Consider the following 20,150-nt stretch of genomic DNA (forward strand, 5'->3'; position numbering starts at 1 on the left):
AGATTGGGGTAAGCGGGGAGTATTCTTAGTGAGCATTGCTCACAGTACCTCTTGTTTTAGTTAAATTGTTTACGTTATTTTATGTCAACTCCTCTCACTTCTTCCATAAAGTCCTTGTACAATAAGACCTAGAAAGCAAACAATGGTAGTGAAAAAAAAAAACACATTGTATTCTTGAAAATCTGTTTTTTACCTCTGAATATATAATAAACAAATGAAGTTCACAGAATTAGCTCCTGTAGATTAGGTTTAGATGTAAGAATCACCGTGTCTGTCTGTCTACACATCTATCTTCTGTCCGTCCCTCCCACTTTGTATCTAGTGGACAACTTTGTAATAAGAAGAGAATAAAAAAATCATACTTGTGACAAAAATTGCATTCAAACAGATATATGCAATAATTGATTACAAAATCTGAAACTCATTCGGTTCTTCGTGTTTAAAAGAATCACTCATCAACAGACACTTTCCAATATACATCTATGATACTCAGGTTACTGTTAATGCTCATGGGCCTCTTGTTAAGTTGAAGTTTGAATTTCAATGGAGTACATGATTAGTAGTGGGGTTGGTCAAGGTTTTGTTTTCTGAGAAAATGTTTCAGATCAAAGTGAATTGATCACCATGGTGATATTCAAATAAATGTTACCACTTGATGTTTTTAGGTTCACACTGAACTCCCATGAGGTCCTGCATTACTGAGGAAAGAAAGGTGATGTTAAAACAGGTAATGGTTCCTATATACACATACATCTACACAGAATTGTGTCTGTGTATTTTGATGTCAATGAAACCGTTTTTTGGTCTGTCTGTCTGTCTGCAACTCATTGTTACCTTGAAATAACGGATTATGCAGTAGATTACATCATTTTTACTTTGAGAAATAATTGAGTAAGTGAACTTGTTTTTAGCTCACCTGAGCTATTTTGATCACTTATTGTCTGTCGGTCTGTCCGTAAACGTTTCCCATTTTCATCTTCTTTTCCAGAACCACTGGACCAATTTCAATAAAACTTGGTACAAATCATTCATGGATGAAGGGGATTTAAGTTTATTCAAATGATGGGCCATGTATAACCTTAAAAAAATGCAAAATAGGGTGGTGTTATTTAAAAATTTCCTTCTTAAGATCCACTGAGCCAGGAAAGTCAATTTGATATTGCTGCTTTCTGACATCATGTAGATTTAAGTTTGTTAAAATCATGCCCCCCCCCCCCCTACCACTCCACCGCACCCGGATATAGGTTGAGCCACAATAGGGTGAAGAGTTTTACATGGGAATATTTGGGGGAAAATCTTTTAAAAAATCTTCTGATCTTTTCTTATTTCTTAAGGATTAATGGGACAAAATTCAAATTTACATGAAAGCTTTCAGACATGGTAGATTCATTTTGGGGGGGGGGGGGGGGGGGGGGGGGCACGATAGGGGATCAAAGTTTTATGTACGAGTGAAAAAAGGGACACTTTTTAAAAAATCCCTAGGGACAGAAAAGTTTTACATGCTGTTAGATACAGAGCTGCAACCCTCACGATTTTGGTGTAAGGCTTACGATTTTAGGACCGAAAATGCGTCTTGCGATTTCACTATATATCTTCCGATTTTCACCTATTTCACATTTCGAAAGTTTTAGAGCTGTCTGTCATTGGTTTTTACTTTTATAATAAACAAGCCATAGTCATTACTACGTTTGTTTGCGTAGTCTATATATATATATATATATATATATATATATATGTATATACTTTCTAAAACTTGACGTGTAAAAAATATTGTTACATTAGTATATTATGTAATTTTACAGTTACTGTGTCAGTTATTCTGGCAAGTGTTTTAATGTCATTTTCCCCGCCGTGAGAAATGTTGAAGTTTATCAAACAGATTGTACACTTATCATACAAACTCCCCCTTTCTGACTTTGAAACAAATAGATGTTTACAAAGTACTTGCTATTTTTCTTCGCATTTTTGGCTCTTCTTTGGGGAGTATTGTTATTATTTCCATCAACACATGTCTTACGTTTAGTAGCAGGTGCCATATTGTTTATTTCAAAGCATTGAAATGATCGAGATTCTGTATATATATATATATATGTCCCCCAAAGAAGAGCCAAAAATGGCGAAGAAAAATAGCAAGTACTTTGTAAACATCTATTTGTTTCAAAGTCAGAAAGGGGGAGTTTGTATGATAAGTGTACAATCTGTTTGATAAACTTCAACATTTCTCACGGCGGGGAAAATGACATTAAAACACTTGCCAGAATAACTGACACAGTAACTGTAAAATTACATAATATAATAATGTAACAATATTTTTTACAGGTCAAAGTAAAATCAATAAAAGATGCATTTAATCTTTTGCATTTGTAAAATGCATAACAATTAGTATACAGTCTAAATTCATTAAATTTGGATTTGAAGTATGCCTAAAATTGCTCAGGTTACATATTTATTCATAAAAGATCTCCAGCAGAAGCTTGGCGGCCCCCTGACCCCCACCTTATTATTTTCCATTTCATAATGTTGGCAGCTCTGTAGATGGAAAAATCTTAAGAAATATTTCTTGAACTATTTAAGCTAGGGCTTTCATACTTTAGTATATAGATACTATAGATAGGGAGGGGGGGAGGGGTGGGGGGGGGGGGGTAAAAAAAATTTCATCGGAATAAACATTGATTAAAATATCTTTTAAAAAAATATATTAATTTCCACTTAATATACATGTATTCAATTCTATTTAATAACCAAAGAACATGTTCATGTTGGCACCGTGTTAAAGATGTCAGATATACTAAAACAGAAATATATGTTAACACAAGAAAATCACACTTTTTTGTTACACATAATAATCAAAATAGATAAAAACTTGTGAAAATGACAAATTTTGAATGTCAACAGTTTAAAAAACAAACTGCTAATTAATAAATATGTATAGATTAATTTTGAATATTGGGGAAATCTTGTATAAGGGCTGTTCCATTAAAACATATGAGGTACCCGTGGAAGGCACTTTAAAATTTGGGTAACCACCCATAGAAGCATAAAAATGTAATGAGGAACCACTCACAGAAGCAATTTTAGATAGTGCGGCACCACCCATAGAAGTGAAATAAATGTGAAATACACTTTTTCTTTAAATTCAATATGCATGAATGACTATTTATAACCCCTGAATAGAGGTCTATTTTCAGATGTTCCCAAGCATGATAGTAAAGAGAAGAGTATCTTGGGTGTCATCACCATTCAAATAACTGGCCATCAATGAAGCTTGATCATAGAACCATCAATTTATTTGATCAAGACTGTCTTTCTTAAACATGATAAACTAAATTAATTTTATAAGTCTATCTGTTCATAAAAAGTCTAGTATTGTAAATGTTCAAAAACAACTATTAAAAGTTTTAAAATTGACTAGTATTTTAAGTATTAAAAAACAAGAAAATGTGTCTCTTTACATAAATAAAATGATATTCTGTTTCTTAGTCAATATATAAATTTACAACCTGCAACTTAAGATTTCTGAGGCTCTATTCTACCGTTTTCAACAATTTCGATAAATTCCAATTTCTCTATTCATATTTGTGCGCCAAGTTTGATGTACTGAAGTTTCAACTTCCGATTGTCAAGTCATTTGCATATGTCATAAAATAGTATTTACATTAATGGACGTATGGACAAGTATGGAGGCGAAAGCTATTTCGTCGGTATTGAATTTAATATCAAGTTAAAAACTGAACAGCAGAGTGTAAATTCTTTCTGCAACAATATGATTTTCCTTTCTTTGTCGAAGTGGCTCAAGTAACTACATTTTCGCACCGATTGTCAATGTTTAGCTTTTTCATTAGATCCACCTACGAGATTTCGCGATAACAAGCATGGCGGAGCAGACGAAGAATTTTGCATGCTGTACAATATATTTAATGAAAAACACCTTTATTAGACATGCCCGAGCACAAAGTTGGTACTCCTTTTGGTGTAAACAACATTTGGGACTAATACACAGTGCAGAGTTTATTATCGGTTATTCATAAAATTATTTTTCACCATTACGGAGATCCTATGGAATTGTAGCCTCATCCCGAAAACGTCAGAATAAAAAAAATTGGATAGGGCTACATTATTGCAGCTAGAAAAAATCAAAAACCGTTTCAATGGACCACGAGCACGTTTCATTTTCCATTTTGGACAAGGGAGATAATCCTAACTTCCGGTCGCTATAATTTTAGAGTCAAACTGGAAACGATAACCGGATCGCGGAACCTTATCGACCGAGATAAAATGAAGACAGAAAACGGCGTTTGTTTCACATTCTACTTTCAACCCTTCCCTTCCCTTGTTGCATTCCTCTCAGTTTCGGTAAAAATAAAGATTTTATAAAAACAACCACCCACAGATGCAGTTTTTCTGGCAGTAGGTACCCACCATGTATGCAATTTTCTACCAATGACAACCACCCATAGATTTTTTTTAATTGCCGTCCCCGGGTACCTCATATGTTTTAATGGAACAGCCCTAATAGACATGCAGTAAAAGAAATTCCAGAATAGGAGTTACTGCCCTTGACAACAGTTTCGCTCGCATGAGCTGAAAGCTCAAGTGAGCTTTTCTGATCGCCTGAATCCCATGGGGATCCAGGTTAGATTAGGTCCTCTGTACCCACTTGCTTGTCGTAGGAGGCAACTAAATGGGCGGTCCTTCGGACGAGACCGCAAAAACTGAAGTCTCGTGTCGCAGCAAATGTGGCACAATAAAGATCCCTCCCTACTCAAAGACCATAAGCGCCAAGCATAGGCCTAAAATTTTGCAGCCCTTCGCCGGCAGTGGTGACATCTCCATATGAGTGAAATATTTTCTAGAGGAACGTTAAATAATATTCAATCAATTAATTTGATCACCTGTAGTCCATTGTCTGTTTGTCCGTCTGTTTGTAAAAGTTTTACATTTTCCACTTCTTCTCCAGAACCACTAGACCAATTATAACCAAATTTGGCCAAAAGTATCCTTGGTTAAAGGGCTTTCAACTTTGGTCAAATGAAGGGTCTTGCCCCCTTTAAATGGGAGATAATCACAAAAATGCAAAAATAGGATGGGGTCATTTAAAAATCTTTTACTCAAATACCACAGGGCCAGAAGAGCTGCAATTTACATGAAAGCTTCATGATATAGTACAGATTAAAGTTTGATAAAATCATGGCTCCCGATGGTAGGATGGGGCCACAATAGGGGATCAAGTTTTACATACAAATATATAGGTAAAATCTTTGAAAAATCTCCTTCTCCAGAACCACTAGGCTAGAAAAGTAGAAATTTACATGACATCTTCCCGACATACTGCAGATTCAGGTTTGTTAAAATGATGGCTCCCCGGGGGTAGGATGGGACCACAATAGGGTATCAAAATTTTGCATACAAATATATAGGGAAAATCTTTAAAGATTTTCTCAATAACCACTTGGCCAGAAAAGCTGAGATTGACGTGAAAGCTTTCTGACATAGTGCAGATTCAAGGTTATTAAAACTATGGCCCCTGGGGGTAGGATGGGGCCACAATAGGGGATCAAAGTTTTACACACAAATATATGGGGAAATCTTTAAAATTCTTCATCTCAAGAACTACTGGGCCAGAAAAGCCTCCTGACATAGCGCAAATTTATGTTTGTTAAAATCATGCTCACCAGCGGTAGGGGTCAAAGATTTGTATACAAATATATAGGAAAATATTTTTTTTTTTAAATACTTCTTAAGAACCAATGGGACATGGAAGCTTCCTGACATAGTGCAAATTCAAGTTTGTAAAATTCATGGTTTCCGGGGGTAAGATGGAGCTACAATAGGGGATCAAAGTTTTACATACAAATATATAGGGGAATTCTGCAGAATCACTGGGCCAGAAAAGTTTACATTTACATGAAAGCTTCCTGACATAGTGCAGATTCACGTTTGTAAAATTCATGGCCCCCGGGAGTAGGTTGGGGCCTCAATAGGGATTTAAATTTCACATGTGAATATATAGGAAAAAGCTTTAGATATGAGCCAAGGTGACTCAGGTGAGCGATGTGGCCCATGGGCCTCTTGTTTTAAATTATGAATTATTGTTTATCTATGGAAAATATCACTTTTTCAGTATCGATAGTTTACCAATTTTTGTGCTGAGTTTAATTTGATTAAAAATTTGGCAAAAACCTATGACATCACATGAAGATCGATCAACCTTAAATAATCTGTGTAATCTACCCAAGTCAATGTACACCGGGTCATTACTTATCCTATCTGTGTTAATCTACCCGAGTCATTGTACACCGGGTCATTACTTATCCTATCCATACTCTTACTATCAGTGAAATGAAACATATCAGTGATTATATATAAGTGTCAGGGGGTCTAACATTAAAAGATGTGAAGAAATTGTGCACCTTGAGATTTTATGTACATATCGATAATTTAGAGATACACTTCAAAAACCATAAATTTCACAACGAAAACGGGAAAGTTGATGTGTATGATTAAGGTCACGGTCATTAATGAAGATCACGGTCAAATTTGCAAATAGTGAACGTAGCCAAACTTGGGGGCATAGAGTTTCAAAAACACATTAAACTTGTTCTTGTGGGGAAAAAATAATTCCATGATTTAATTCAGTTTTTTCTACTCCTTGAGTTAAAAATTCATATGAAAATATTTTATTCAAAGTTTGTCTGTCAAACACATTTAACTTGTTCTTCTTGTAAAAAGAAAATAATGCTGTATTTAACTTCGCAATGTTTCAACTCCTTTGTAACTTTTTCATATTTCCTCCTTCAGCATCAATTTTGACCACACAGAGTATCCTTAAGTAGGGGGACTCAACACTAATCAAAATCTGACTTCCTGTTTTGACGAAGGATTGGACCATCAACAAGTTACTGTATAGGTTTGTATATTATGTTGTACATGCATATTTCTTAACAGTCAAGAAGACTTACAATTATATAATTATTGACTGGGTCTGAGAACAACATCTGTTTTGTTTGATTCAAGAATGGAATCTGATGTGTTGTCTGAAGCTGTAGGCAACATAATGTTTCAAGATCAAATTAAACTGCTGTTGTCCAAAGGGCATTTTTAAGTCACCTGAGTCACTCAGGTGACCTATTGTTGAAGATCTTCATCCATCGTCGTGCGTTAGCAATTGAGTATTTTTAACTCATGGATAATTTCCATTCCAATTAGTTTCAAATTAAAACTGATAGAAATTGACAAATTTTGACAACTTTTCTCCTGTACAACTGCACAACTGTAATGAAATATAAATGCATAGTAATGTAAAACAGGAAGGCTTTACCAAAATTGTACATGTCTTGGGTAAAGTTTTTGACTCCAGGGTGCGGCTCGACTTGGCATATAATGTTTATGTGTAAGGCATTTAAATAGCACATCTTAAGGTTACTGATACTACATTGAAATTAAATATTAAAGTATTTAGCAGGAGCCCTTTACCAAAATTGTAAATTTCATGATCTCAGGGATATGGGTTTTGGTTCCATATCTCGATTATGAGATTGCGTTTAATTTTGCTAATGCTGTATATAAACTAAATGCAAATTTAGAAAAAGCAAAAGGGGATCTACCAAACTTGTGAATTTCACAACCCCAGGGTTCTGACTCATAGCCGGGTCCCAATCAGTCATGTAATGTTAAATGTAACATGTAAAGGCTTCCGTCATTATTAGTACCTACAGGGACATTTGTGTATTAAGAACACCTCATGTTTTACACTGCTGCTGAGTATTAGAATTTAGCTTAGATATGCAGAATAGGAAAAACACGTAGATATCATATCTCTAGGTCAAAGGTCAACAAGAGTCCTGCTACTTCAGACATATGAATTATTAGGTCAGACTGTAGATCAGATATCTATAATAACAACAAAGTACTAGTAACAAATGAAATCATTTTACAGATTATACAATCATCTTAAGACATTTAGTGTATACAGTTGTCTAGGGACAGGTCTTGGATCATTGTTGTCCCACTATCAGTGTTCTAAGCTGATCAGTCACATCTCTGTATCAGCAAGGTGACTCAGGTGAGCATTGTGGACCATGAGCATGGAAGTACCTGTGTTTGATTAGGCCAAAAGTAATCATTGCTTTGTTTCCACTAATACAACCGACTCTAAATTATACCCCTACCCTAGAAGTTTTTTTGCATGTTTTCTAAAAAATTATTATTTTAAAAAATGGAGATGACCCTGGTAATAATATAGTTTAGAATATGACTTATAATATGAAAGCATATTCAACAACTGTATCTATAATGAAAAACGAGCCCTTTGTTTTCAGTATGTCAATAGATCTGCTAATTGAATGGAAATTGTAATCAGAATTCAGAACATCTTCTTGTCTTGAATTTAAATATAACAAATATAATTCATTTCCTACCAAGGTACTCTAATTTTAACTTGAATATTAGTGGAAACACAACCATTTATATTTTTGGCCTTAGCATTCAAGAAATGTACATGTCAAAAACAGGTCAATTGCAATCAGTGTGTGAAATATGTAGATCACTTGAATGTGTGAAATAAATGTATATTGTGAATAGGTTGATATTTACATGTCAGTTTAATTATTGTAGATTGTGTTCCTAAAGACCCAGACCCTCCACATCATGGACACACTAGGACTCGGCACTCAGCTAAAAGTACGACAATGTTCTCAATGTCAGGGGGACACTGAGTTTTACTGCAACACATGTAAACGTGATCTGTGTTTACAGTGTAAAGAGAAACATGTCATTGATCTAGATACCATATACCATGATGTTGTGATTTACCGTGAGAGGTTTAACTACATCCCCAGACAAGAGATCTGTGTCAGACATCCAGACAGGTTCTATGAAATGTTCTGTCAGTCGTGTGAACTTTCTGTCTGTTTCCGATGTTTAGAGCACCGAAAACACCAAATACTGGACATTAGAACAGCCTATCAAACAAAGCGACAACAACACCGAGAAATCATTGACAACATCAGAAGTGAGACTCTCTATAACTGTCGTGTTCTCCTGGCAGGAATCCAAACTGATATCCAAACTTGTCCCCCACAAATCTGTCACCGTCAATCACAGATGTCAACCAAAGCCCAGAGACTGAAGGATCTGATTGACACTGCGGTATGTGATGTTAAAACAAGATACCGAGGTTTATTGATTGATAGAATACAACAACAGAAGAGAAAAATGAACAGACACCTCACCCACATACAGAACTATGAAGACAGATATGAACAATCAGCAAACAGAGCGGTACAATTCCTCTTGTTTATAAAGACCAGTCGTGTCCCCCAGATAAAGGACACCCCTAATCTTCCACAACACCTGCTGCTGTCCCTGACTGAGGGATTCAACATGGAGGATGTCAGTCAGTTATTGAGGGGAATCCCAGAAATCCAAATGACAACAGGAAAACGACAAGTAGGAATAGACGAGTGTGTGAAACTGATGTCCACACCTGTATTACACACGTCTGTCTGTGTGACAGGTGTTAGTCGTGTGTTTCACATATCTCGTGTGATGTCAGACCGGGTCTGGGTCTCTGAGTATAACAATCTCATCTTGACAGACACAACAGGAGACACTATACACCGTGTGACAGATATAATACCAACATGGTATGGAGGAGTACACACAGTGAACAGTTCTGGTGAACTGATTTATATAGACATTGATGATAACATCAACAAACTGTCTGTGTACAATCACACAGTCACCACACAGATAGAGGATACATCACCATGGCAACCAGAGTGTGTGTACTGCTCCCCGTCCACTGGAGATCTGATGGTCGGGATGTGGAACTATAAAACAAAGACAGGCAAGGTAACCCGGTACAACAGTAGTGGTCAACACATCCTGACCATACAACACGACAACAAACATCACACACTGTATAGTCATCTTCTCTATATCACAGAGAACAATAACGGTGATATTATTGTGTCTGACTGGTTACGTGCTGTAGTGGTGACAGAGCGCGGGGGGAGACATCGATTCTCCTACACAGGACCTCCATCAGGATCATCACTATTACCACGTGGAATCTGTACAGACGCGCTGTCACACATCCTGGTGTGTGATTATAACACCCACACAGTACAGATGATTGACAAGGACGGTCACTTCCTGTCTCTGTTACTGACACCACAACACGGGATAAACATACCACACAGCCTGAACTATGATGATAAAACTCACCTTCTCTGGGTCGGATCAGGCAACACCAACACAGTGTCTGTATATAGATATCTACAGAGGAGGTACTCTCTGACTGGTAAGTACTAGTAGTACTGTAGTTTATTGTACTATATCAGTCAGTATAAATAACATCAAATTCTACACAGGAATCCATTATAAATTATTGTTATGCTATGACATTGTTATGATAGTGATGTTTTAAAAAATGTACAGTGTAGGTTATGATTAGAGGTCATATCTAATTTTAATTACAATGTGGCTATATTTAGAGGTGTTGATTTGTTTTAATTACGAGGTGGTTATAATCATAATAATTAGAACTAGTGATTAATTTTAATTACAATATGGGTTATATCTAGGGGAGGAGTTAAGTTTTCATTACAAGTTGGTTATAATTATAGGTAATGTTTAGTTTTCATTACAGCATGTATAATGTGTGTTGTAATTAGAGATAGTGATTAATTCTAATTACAATGTGAGTTATAATTAGAGCTATCAATTAATTCTAATTACAATGTGAGTTATATTTAGAGCTAGGGATTAATTCTGATTACAATGTGAGTTATAATTAGAGCTAGGGATTAATTCTAAATTTTACAATGTGAGTTATAATTAGAGCTTGGGATTAATTCTGATTGCATTGCAGGTTATAATTAGAGCTAGTGATTAATTACAATTACAATTTGAATTATAATTAGAGCTACGGATTAATTCTGATTACAATGTGAGTTATAATTAGAGCTAGGGATTAATTCTAATTACAATGTGAGTTATAATTAGAGCTAGGGATTATTTCTAATTACAATGTGAGTTATAATTAGAGCTAGGAATTAATTTTAATTACAAATGGGTTATAATTAGAGGAGGAGTTATGTTTCTAGTGCATTGTGGGTTATGATTAGAGGTAATATTTAATTTTGACTACAATGTTGGATCTAATTACAACTAGTGATTAATTTTAATTACAACATGGGATATAATTAGACGAGGAGTTAGGTTGTTATTAAAATGTGGTTGATAATTAAGGTTAACTTAGTGTGTAGGTTTAATGTTAAATGATGTGGGTTATAATTACATTAAGTGAATAATATTAATAATATAATATAATTAATTTTAATTACAATAGGGGCAATGATTAGATGAGGAGAAATGGTTTTATTTAATATTTTGGGTTGGGATTCAATAGGTGTTCAATGGGGAGATTTTATTAACAGCATTCTGTTACAATTATTATCTTGTTGAGATTTGTAGAACATTGATCATTGCCAGTTTAAAACTTGACATGTTTATAATCTATTTCTTCTACTTAACTATCCTACTTTGTAAATATCAGTGATATTGACACAGCTTTGGTTTGTGGGATGTTGTATGTTTCTGTGATGGTGTGATGTTGTATGTTTCTGTAGCAGGTGTGGACAAAATCTACATTGTGTACTGGTTTGACACTGAGTATGTACATTACACCAGTCTCTGTGTGGAATAGCTATCATGAACTTAAGGGTCTGTATCAAAAGTCAAGGTCTGACAAAAACAAAACAATTAACACCCCACCCCCTTGAAACTAAATAAATGATGAATGTTGATCTACTTTGTTTTTAAAATTCAAGTTCTGATAACACTCTGAGTTGAGTCTTGTAAACTAGGTAGAAACAAATACAAATGTAGTTAGAATGGAATTATTTCAATAAGAGATCGCCACTCCATGTTTATTAAATGAAATTAATGAATTACAACTGATTTTGTATATAATTATATCGTATTTGTGACATTTATCGTAATTTCATTAAGTTACCTCAGGTGACCTATTACAATTGGTCAGTATGCATTGTCGGCCGCTATTTGTTAACAATTGAACATTTTAATTTCAACGTTTTGATATAAAGTTCTACCATTTCAATTATTGTTATGCCCCCCCCCCCCCCCCCCCCCCCCCCCCTTCAAAGAAGAGAGGCATATTGCTTTGCACCTGTTGGTCAGTAATGTTGTCTGCTCAATATCTTGAGAACCATTCACTTGATCGTATTGACATTTCTTATGTAGGTTGGTTATGAGGAGAAACATACCCTTATTGTGTTTAGGTCAGAAGATCAAGGGTCAATTTACACTGGACATAGAAATATACTTTCTGCTAAATATCTTGAAAATCCTTTGCTTGACAGACATCAAACTTAGTACACTGGTACATCCCATAGAGTAGATTACCGCTACTGATTTTGAGGTTACATGGTCAAAGGTCAAGGATCAAACTAGACATAGGGATCTACCATCCACTCAATATCTTGAGAACCATTTGCTTGACAGACATCAAACTTGTTACACTGGTATATCTTTAGGAGTAGCTGACCCATATTGATTTTGAGGTCACATGGTCAAAGGTCAAGGGTCAAACTGGACAAATGAATATTCTGTCCACTCCATATTGGGAGAACCCTCTGCTTGCCATACATCAAACTTGGTTCACTGGTAAATCTTCTGGAGATTCAGAAGATGATCCCTGTTGATTTTGATGTCATATATTCAAATGTCAGGGGTCAAACTGGACATCAGAATATACTGTTTGCCCAGTATCTTGAGAACCAATTGCTTGACAGACATCAAACTTGGTACACTAGTACATCTTCAGGAGAAGATTACCCTTATTGATTTTGAGGTAACATGGTCAAAGGTCAAGGGTTAAACTGGACACAGTAATATATTGTCTCCTATAGATTAAGAATTATTTGCTTGATTGACACCAAACTTGGTATACTGGTACAGCATAAGGAGTAAATGACCCCTGTTGATTTTAGCCAGAAAAGCTGAAATTTACAAGAAAGCTTCCTAACATAGTGCAGATGCCAGGTTGTTGAAATCATGGCCCCTGGGGGTTGGATGGGGCCACAATATGGGATCAAAGTTGTACATACAAATATATAGGGAAAATCTTTTTCTCAATAACTGCTGGGTCGGGAAAGTGGAAATTTACATGAAAGCTTCCTAACATAGTGCAGATGCCAGGTTGTTGAAATCATGGCCCCTGGGGGTTGGATGGGGCCACAATATGGGATCAAAGTTGTACATACAAATATATAGGGAAAATCTTTTTCTCAATAACTGCTGGGTCGGGAAAGTGGAAATTTACATGAAAGCTTCCTAACATAGTGCAGATTGAAGTTTGTAAAAATCATGGCCCCCGGGGGTAGGATGTGGCCACAAGGGGGATCAAAGTTTTACAAAAAAATATAGGGAGAATCTTTAAGAATCCACTTCTAAAAAAACATGTGGACCAAGAAAATGGAAATTTACATGAAAGCTTAAAGCTTCCTAACATAGTGCAAATTGAAGTTTGTAAAAATCATGGCCCCTGAGGATAGGATGGAACCACAACAGGGGATCAAAGTTTTACATACAAATATATAGGGGAAATCTTCTACTGGGTCAGGAAAGTTGAACTTTACTTGACAGTTTCCTGACATAGTGCAGATTCCCAATTTGTTAAAATCTTGCCCCCTGGGGGTAAGATAAGGCATCAATAGGGAATGAATTTTTAGATACATGTATATAGGGAAAATCATAAAAAATCTTCTGAAAAATCATTGGGCCAGAAAAGTTGACATTCACATGAATGCTTCTTAATATAGTCCAGATTCAATTTTGAAAAAAAAATCATGGGCGCCCGATAGTAGGTTGGGTTCACAATAGGGATCAAAGTTTTACATGCGAATATATAGGAGGCTCAGGTGATCGATGTGGCCCATGGTCCTCTTGTTAATTTTAACACATTTGGGGACATACATGTTTTACAAACATCACTTGTCGTATTTAGTTTTAAGCATCTTTGGGACAAGGGGGCATGTATTGTAAATTTTAGGAAATCTGCACTCCTAGGGTCATAGGGGTTAAGTAAAATTTATGAAAATACCACATATTGACCCCTATGCAAAACCCTTTTCAACAATTGCACATTTGCAAGGTAAACTAAATGTATAATCATGTAGAATAGGAAGGCCTCTAATGAAATTGTAAATTTTATTATCCCTGGAGTAGAGGTTCTGACTCCATGATGTTCCTAAACTTGATGTATATATAGCGTATATGTGTAGAACATCTAGAAAACATATTTACTGCTATTGATATTAGACTGAAACGAAATAGATAGGTAGTCCTTATCTTTTTTATCAACAAAATTGTTTGGCAACCAACTCCTGGGTTTTCGCTCTAGGACAGGCCCTAATAAGTCATATTGTAATAATTTTACATTTTATATTATGTAAAGTATTTCATCAGCATAGGCATTTTTGAGGGTCATTCAAGTTTGAAGACTACCTCTTTTACATTGTTGGTGAATATTAGAATTGAACTTGGATTTTTTCTAGATTTCGTAGCCCTGAGGCCTTGTCAGTTGTGATACTTTTAAGTAGTACTAAGGTGACTGATAAAGCATCTTGTCTTTGACAATACTGTTTATCATTCTTTTTATGCCCCCCGGAATCAAAGATTTGGGGATATACTGAGCGACAACGATTTTGTGGCATGTCTGTCTGTCTGTCAGTCTGGCATAAAACTTTAACCTTGGTCATATCTTTTTCACCATCAGAAGTAGAGATTTCATATTTAGTATGTTGGTATATATGCATTCCTTGTGGAAATACCTTTCCATTGGTACCAAAAACTGATTTAAGTCATATCTTTCGAATCGTTAGATGTGCTACTCTCATATTTAGCATGTGGATTTCCTGTGAGAAGACCTCTTCTTTGATTTCAGATTTTTTTTTAACCTTGTGACCTTAAAACTGACCATTGACCTAGTTTTTAGAAATTAGAAGAAAAAAACTTTAAATTTAGTCATATCTTTTATAAACTGCACAAGAGGTTCAGTTTAATATTGTATTCCTTTCAGCCAACATTTACATTGGTTCCAAAATCTTAGACCTGATGACCTTAACAATGACCTTTGGCCTACTTTTAGAAAATATTAAATGTTTAATATCTATTAAATGGTTAGAGGCACTGGTTTAATATTTAGTATGTGCATTTCTTGCGAGAAGATCTTTCCATTGGAACCAAACATGCTGATTTTGTGACCTTGAAATTTACCTTTACATAAAATGTGAACTAGATGAAAGTTACCTCACATTCTCAGTATTGCTACAAAAGTTCCAGCTACAATGTCTTACAGTTCTAGTTTGTTGTAATCTGAGGATATCAGTGTTTCACAAACACATCTTGTTTATTCACTTTTAAATCTCATTAAATTGTCACTGTTTATACCAGATGTAATACGACACAACCCTCAGCACAAAAACACTGTTACCTCATTAATTAACACAAACCTCAGCACAAAACACATTGTTACCTCATTAACACAAACCTCAGCACAAAAACACATTTTTACCTCATTAATTAACACAAACCTCAGCACAAAAACACATTGTTACCTCATTAATTAACACAAACCTCAGTACAAAAACACATTGTTACCTCATTAATTAACACAAACCTCAGCACAAAACACATTGTTACCTCATTAATTAACACAAACCTCAGTACAAAACACATTGTTACCTCATTAATTAACACAAATCTCAGCACAAAAACACATTGTTACCTCATTAATTAACACAAACCTCAACACAAAAACACATTTTTACCTCATTAACACAAACCTCAGTACAAAACACATTGTTACCTCATTAATTAACACAGTCTTTATGAAATGAGTTGTGGTGTAAGATAGATTTATTACTTTTGTATAACTCTTTATCTGACCACATTTAGGGACACTTCCATACTTTCATCATGTGACTCTCTGTCATTACGATGCTGACAGATGTAATGAGTTTCTGTAATAGAGCTAAGTAAATGAAATCTAGTGTATTATGTAAGAGCAGTGTTTAATTTGTTTTGTGGTTAATTGTTGGAGTGAGGTACAGAATTTACGTTTTAGGTCATATCCTAAAGACCCGTGGCTAAAGAAAACATATTTCATTCCTCGTTAGGCCTAATAGCTAATATGTGTTTATGTTGCACATATCCGATTATATCAATCATTGATCGATACAGTTCTTCCGATTATGACCTATTATCGATTATGATTTTTTTCGGATTATCCAACATTAGTGAGACAAGCAGTATGGGTCTCTCGTCTTTCAAATCACACAATCCATATCACTTAGAATTGATTGTACAAGCATATAGAACTCAGTGTGGTAGACTAGGGACTATGGCCACTTCTAGCGAATTCTAAGCTGTACAACTGGTTCAAACTTCTACATACATAAAAAATGCTTGCATTGTCCATGTTAAGTTTTCTTCAGAGGTGGGTTCTATGATTGATTGTCCATGTTAAGTTTTCTTTAGAGGTGGGTTCTATGATTGATTGTCCATGTTAAGTTTTCTTTAGAGGTGGGGTCTATGATTGATTGTTCATGTTAAGTTTTCTTTAGAGGTGGGTTCTATGATTGATTGTCCATGTTAAGTTTTCTTTAGAGGTGGGTTCTATGATTGATTGTCCATGTTAAGATTTCTTTAGAGGTGGGGTCTATGATTGATTGTTCATGTTAAGTTTTCTTTAGAGGTGGGTTCTATGATTGATTGTCCATGTTAAGTTTTCTTTAGAGGTGGGTTCTATGATTGATTGTCCATGTTAAGTTTTCTTTAGGTGGTTTCTATGATTGATTGTCCATGTTAAGTTTTCTTTAGAGGTGGGTTCTATGATTGATTGATCACCTGTCTTCTTCTATTAAAATTTCAGATAATCCAGACAGAGATGAGCGGATCACGGAAGATTCAAGTTAGGAGATTCGGGAATCAGTAACAGAGCTGGAAATCAGTGAAGATTCCGAGACTGAAGAAAACTGTGAGGATCTGAAGTCTGAAGACATTGCTGAATATTTAATATTTAAACAGTATTTTATTATGACAATTCATGATAGGATTGGACAACAGACATTGACTATATAAGTCCTCTCCATAGAAGGGCATTGCTGAATCAGGTAGAAGTGGAGATAATTGTGTAGAGGAAAATGATGATAATGAGAAATCAGAGGAATCTGATGAGGACACTCCTGAATCTGACGAGGACACTCCTGAATCCCGCTGTCAGTGGTGTCTCAACATTTCCAATTGTCAAAATGAAGTTGAAATAAGTCAATGCATGCAAAGATATGTATTGTGTGATTTGAAAGACGAGAGACCCAAGGGCCATATTAGTTGTGTCATCTTTTATACGTAATGTTCCAAAACTCATTCTGTCGTAACACTTGACATAAAATTTTCATTTCTGAGGAGTGTTTGGAAAGTGAGTAAACTGATTCTGATGGTGAGGATGTTCCTGATAAAAAAACTCGAGGATGAGCAGAAACCATGAAATAGGTGATAACAGTGATGATAAGGATTTAGAGGAGACCTGCGAAAATGAGGATAAATAAGCAGATCTGGTTAATGACATTGAAATAATACAGGTATTTCGCCAAGTAAACAAACGACTTTTCCCACTAAGTTCGTTGCCTTTCTTAGAATTTCTGTCATATTTGAAGCTGAAATGGTCAGTCACTAAAATTACCATCATGTATCCTCCAAAGTATTTATCTTCTAGAATATTGCAGTTCTATATTGATTATATATTAAATTGTGTATATATTTAGATATCTGATTTGTTATTAACATTGCATTGTTTGAAGAATGTTATATCAGAATATAATATTGTCACGTAAAATCAGTCTTGTTTGAATTTATGTTGTCAATGTTGGTAGAGACTTGATGTGTCTCTGTTACAGGACCAGGAGTATATTATTGTAAGGAGACTTTAACGAATACTTTAACTGTTAGATGTGGTTGTTAATTTGTAAAGACATCTTAACCGGAAAGTACCATAAACGCAGAATACTTTTCCGTTAAGAATACTTTATGATAATGACCTTAAAATCGTTCAGTTAAAGATATCATTTTACGCTCTTTACATAGTTATACAATATATCAACAATGATAGGATTTGGGGTAAAGAAATCGAATGTTTTCCCTCAATAAAGATTAACTGATTGATGATTGTATAATATTCAACGTCCCTCTTGATAATCTTTCAATCACATGGAACAGTCACCAATGCCGTTGAAGGGCTGTAAAACATAGTCTTATGCTCAACGTATATGACCATGGGGCAGGGAGGAATTTTTATTGTGCCACACCTGTTTAACATCTTATTTGATTGGTTTGTTGGGTATTGTTTAGCGTCCCATTTGATTGGTTGGTTGGTTATTGTTCAATGTCCCATTTGATTGGTTGGTAGCATATCCTTTAGTATCCCGTTTGATTGGTTGGTTAGATATTGTTTAACGCCCCGTTTGATTGGCTAGTTGTTTTGATATTGTTTAATGTACCATTTGATTGGTTGGTTGGATATCTTTTAGTGTCCCGTTTGATTGGTTGGTTGGATATTATTTAACGTCCCCTTTGATTGGTTAGTTGTTTTGATATTGTTTAATGTCCCGTTTGATTGGTTAGTTGGATATTGTTTAACGTCCCGTTTGATTGGTTGGTTGGATATTGTTTAACGTCCTATGTTCGGTGTTTACGGCCTTTGGGCAGGGAAATATCTTTATCATGAAAGGTGAAAATACGAACAGTGATCAATCTCATAACTCCTATTACCAAAGCAAAATAGTTGTTTATGCAACACCTGCTGTGAGATTGGGCCTCGCTATTTGAGGTTTCATCCGAAGGACCGCCCCATTTAATTTCTTCTTACGGCAAGCAAGGGGTACTGGGGCCCTATTATAACCGGGATCCCCACGGAAAGGGAGTTAAAACTATATCATCTTTTGATAACAGATTTAGTATGAACAGGGATGTGATACATGTATATAGCATTTAAAACAATACAAACTGTAACAGACGGTAAATAAAACAATACAAACTGTAACAGACGGTAAATAAAACAAACAATACAAACTGTAACAGACGGTAAATAAAGCAAACAATACAAACTGTAACAGACGGTAAATAAAACAATACAAACTGTAACAGACGGTAAATAAAACAATACAAACTGTAACAGACGGTAAATAAAACAAACAATACAAACTGTAACAGACGGTAAATAAAACAAACAATACAAGCTGTAACAGACGGTAAATAAAGCAAACAATACAAACTGTAACAGACGGTAAATAAAACAAACAATACAAACTGTAACAGACGGTAAATAAAACAATACAAACTGTAACAGACGGTAAAACAAACAATACAAGCTGTAACAGACGGTAAATAAAACAATACAAACTGTAACAGACGGTAAATAAAACAATACAAACTGTAACAGACGGTAAATAAAATAAACAATACAAACTGTAACAGACGGTAAATAAAACAAACAATACAAACTGTAACAGACGGTAAATAAAACAATACAAACTGTAACAGACGGTAAATAAAACAAACAATACAAACTGTAATAGACGGTAAATAAAACAAACAATACAAACTGTAACAGACGGTAAATAAAACAAACAATACAAACTGTAACAGACGGTAAATAAAACAAACAATACAAGCTGTAACAGACGGTAAATAAAACAAACAATACAAACTGTAACAGACGGTAAATAAAACAAACAATACAAACTGTAACAGACGGTAAATAAAACAAACAATACAAACTGTAACAGACGGTAAATAAAACAAACAATACAAGCTGTAACAGACGGTAAATAAAACAAACAATACAAACTGTAACAGACGGTAAATAAAACAATACAAACTGTAACAGACGGTAAATAAAACAAACAATACAAACTGTAACAGACGGTAAATAAAACAAACAATACAAACTGTAACAGACGGTAAATAAAGCAAACAATACAAACTGTAACAGACGGTAAATAAAACAATACAAACTGTAACAGACAGTAAATAAAACAAACAATACAAACTGTAACAGACGATAA

General features: G+C 35.0%; 1 protein-coding gene across 1 annotated transcript; it reads left to right on the forward strand.

Annotated features, from left to right (window-relative positions):
- Positions 1-481: 481 nt before the first annotated feature.
- Positions 482-17,923, forward strand: LOC130046584 (uncharacterized). Its single transcript, XM_056147890.1, has 4 exons — positions 482-727; positions 6,799-6,907; positions 8,614-10,303; positions 16,961-17,923. Exons 3-4 carry the CDS (start codon positions 8,647-8,649, stop codon positions 17,002-17,004), a joined length of 1,701 nt encoding a protein of 566 aa, XP_056003865.1. The 5' UTR covers positions 482-727; positions 6,799-6,907; positions 8,614-8,646; the 3' UTR covers positions 17,005-17,923.
- The last annotated feature ends 2,227 nt before the right edge of the window (positions 17,924-20,150 follow it).

This window comes from Ostrea edulis, chromosome 8 (assembly GCF_947568905.1).
Source record: "Ostrea edulis chromosome 8, xbOstEdul1.1, whole genome shotgun sequence".
NCBI classification, from domain to species: domain Eukaryota; kingdom Metazoa; phylum Mollusca; class Bivalvia; order Ostreida; family Ostreidae; genus Ostrea; species Ostrea edulis.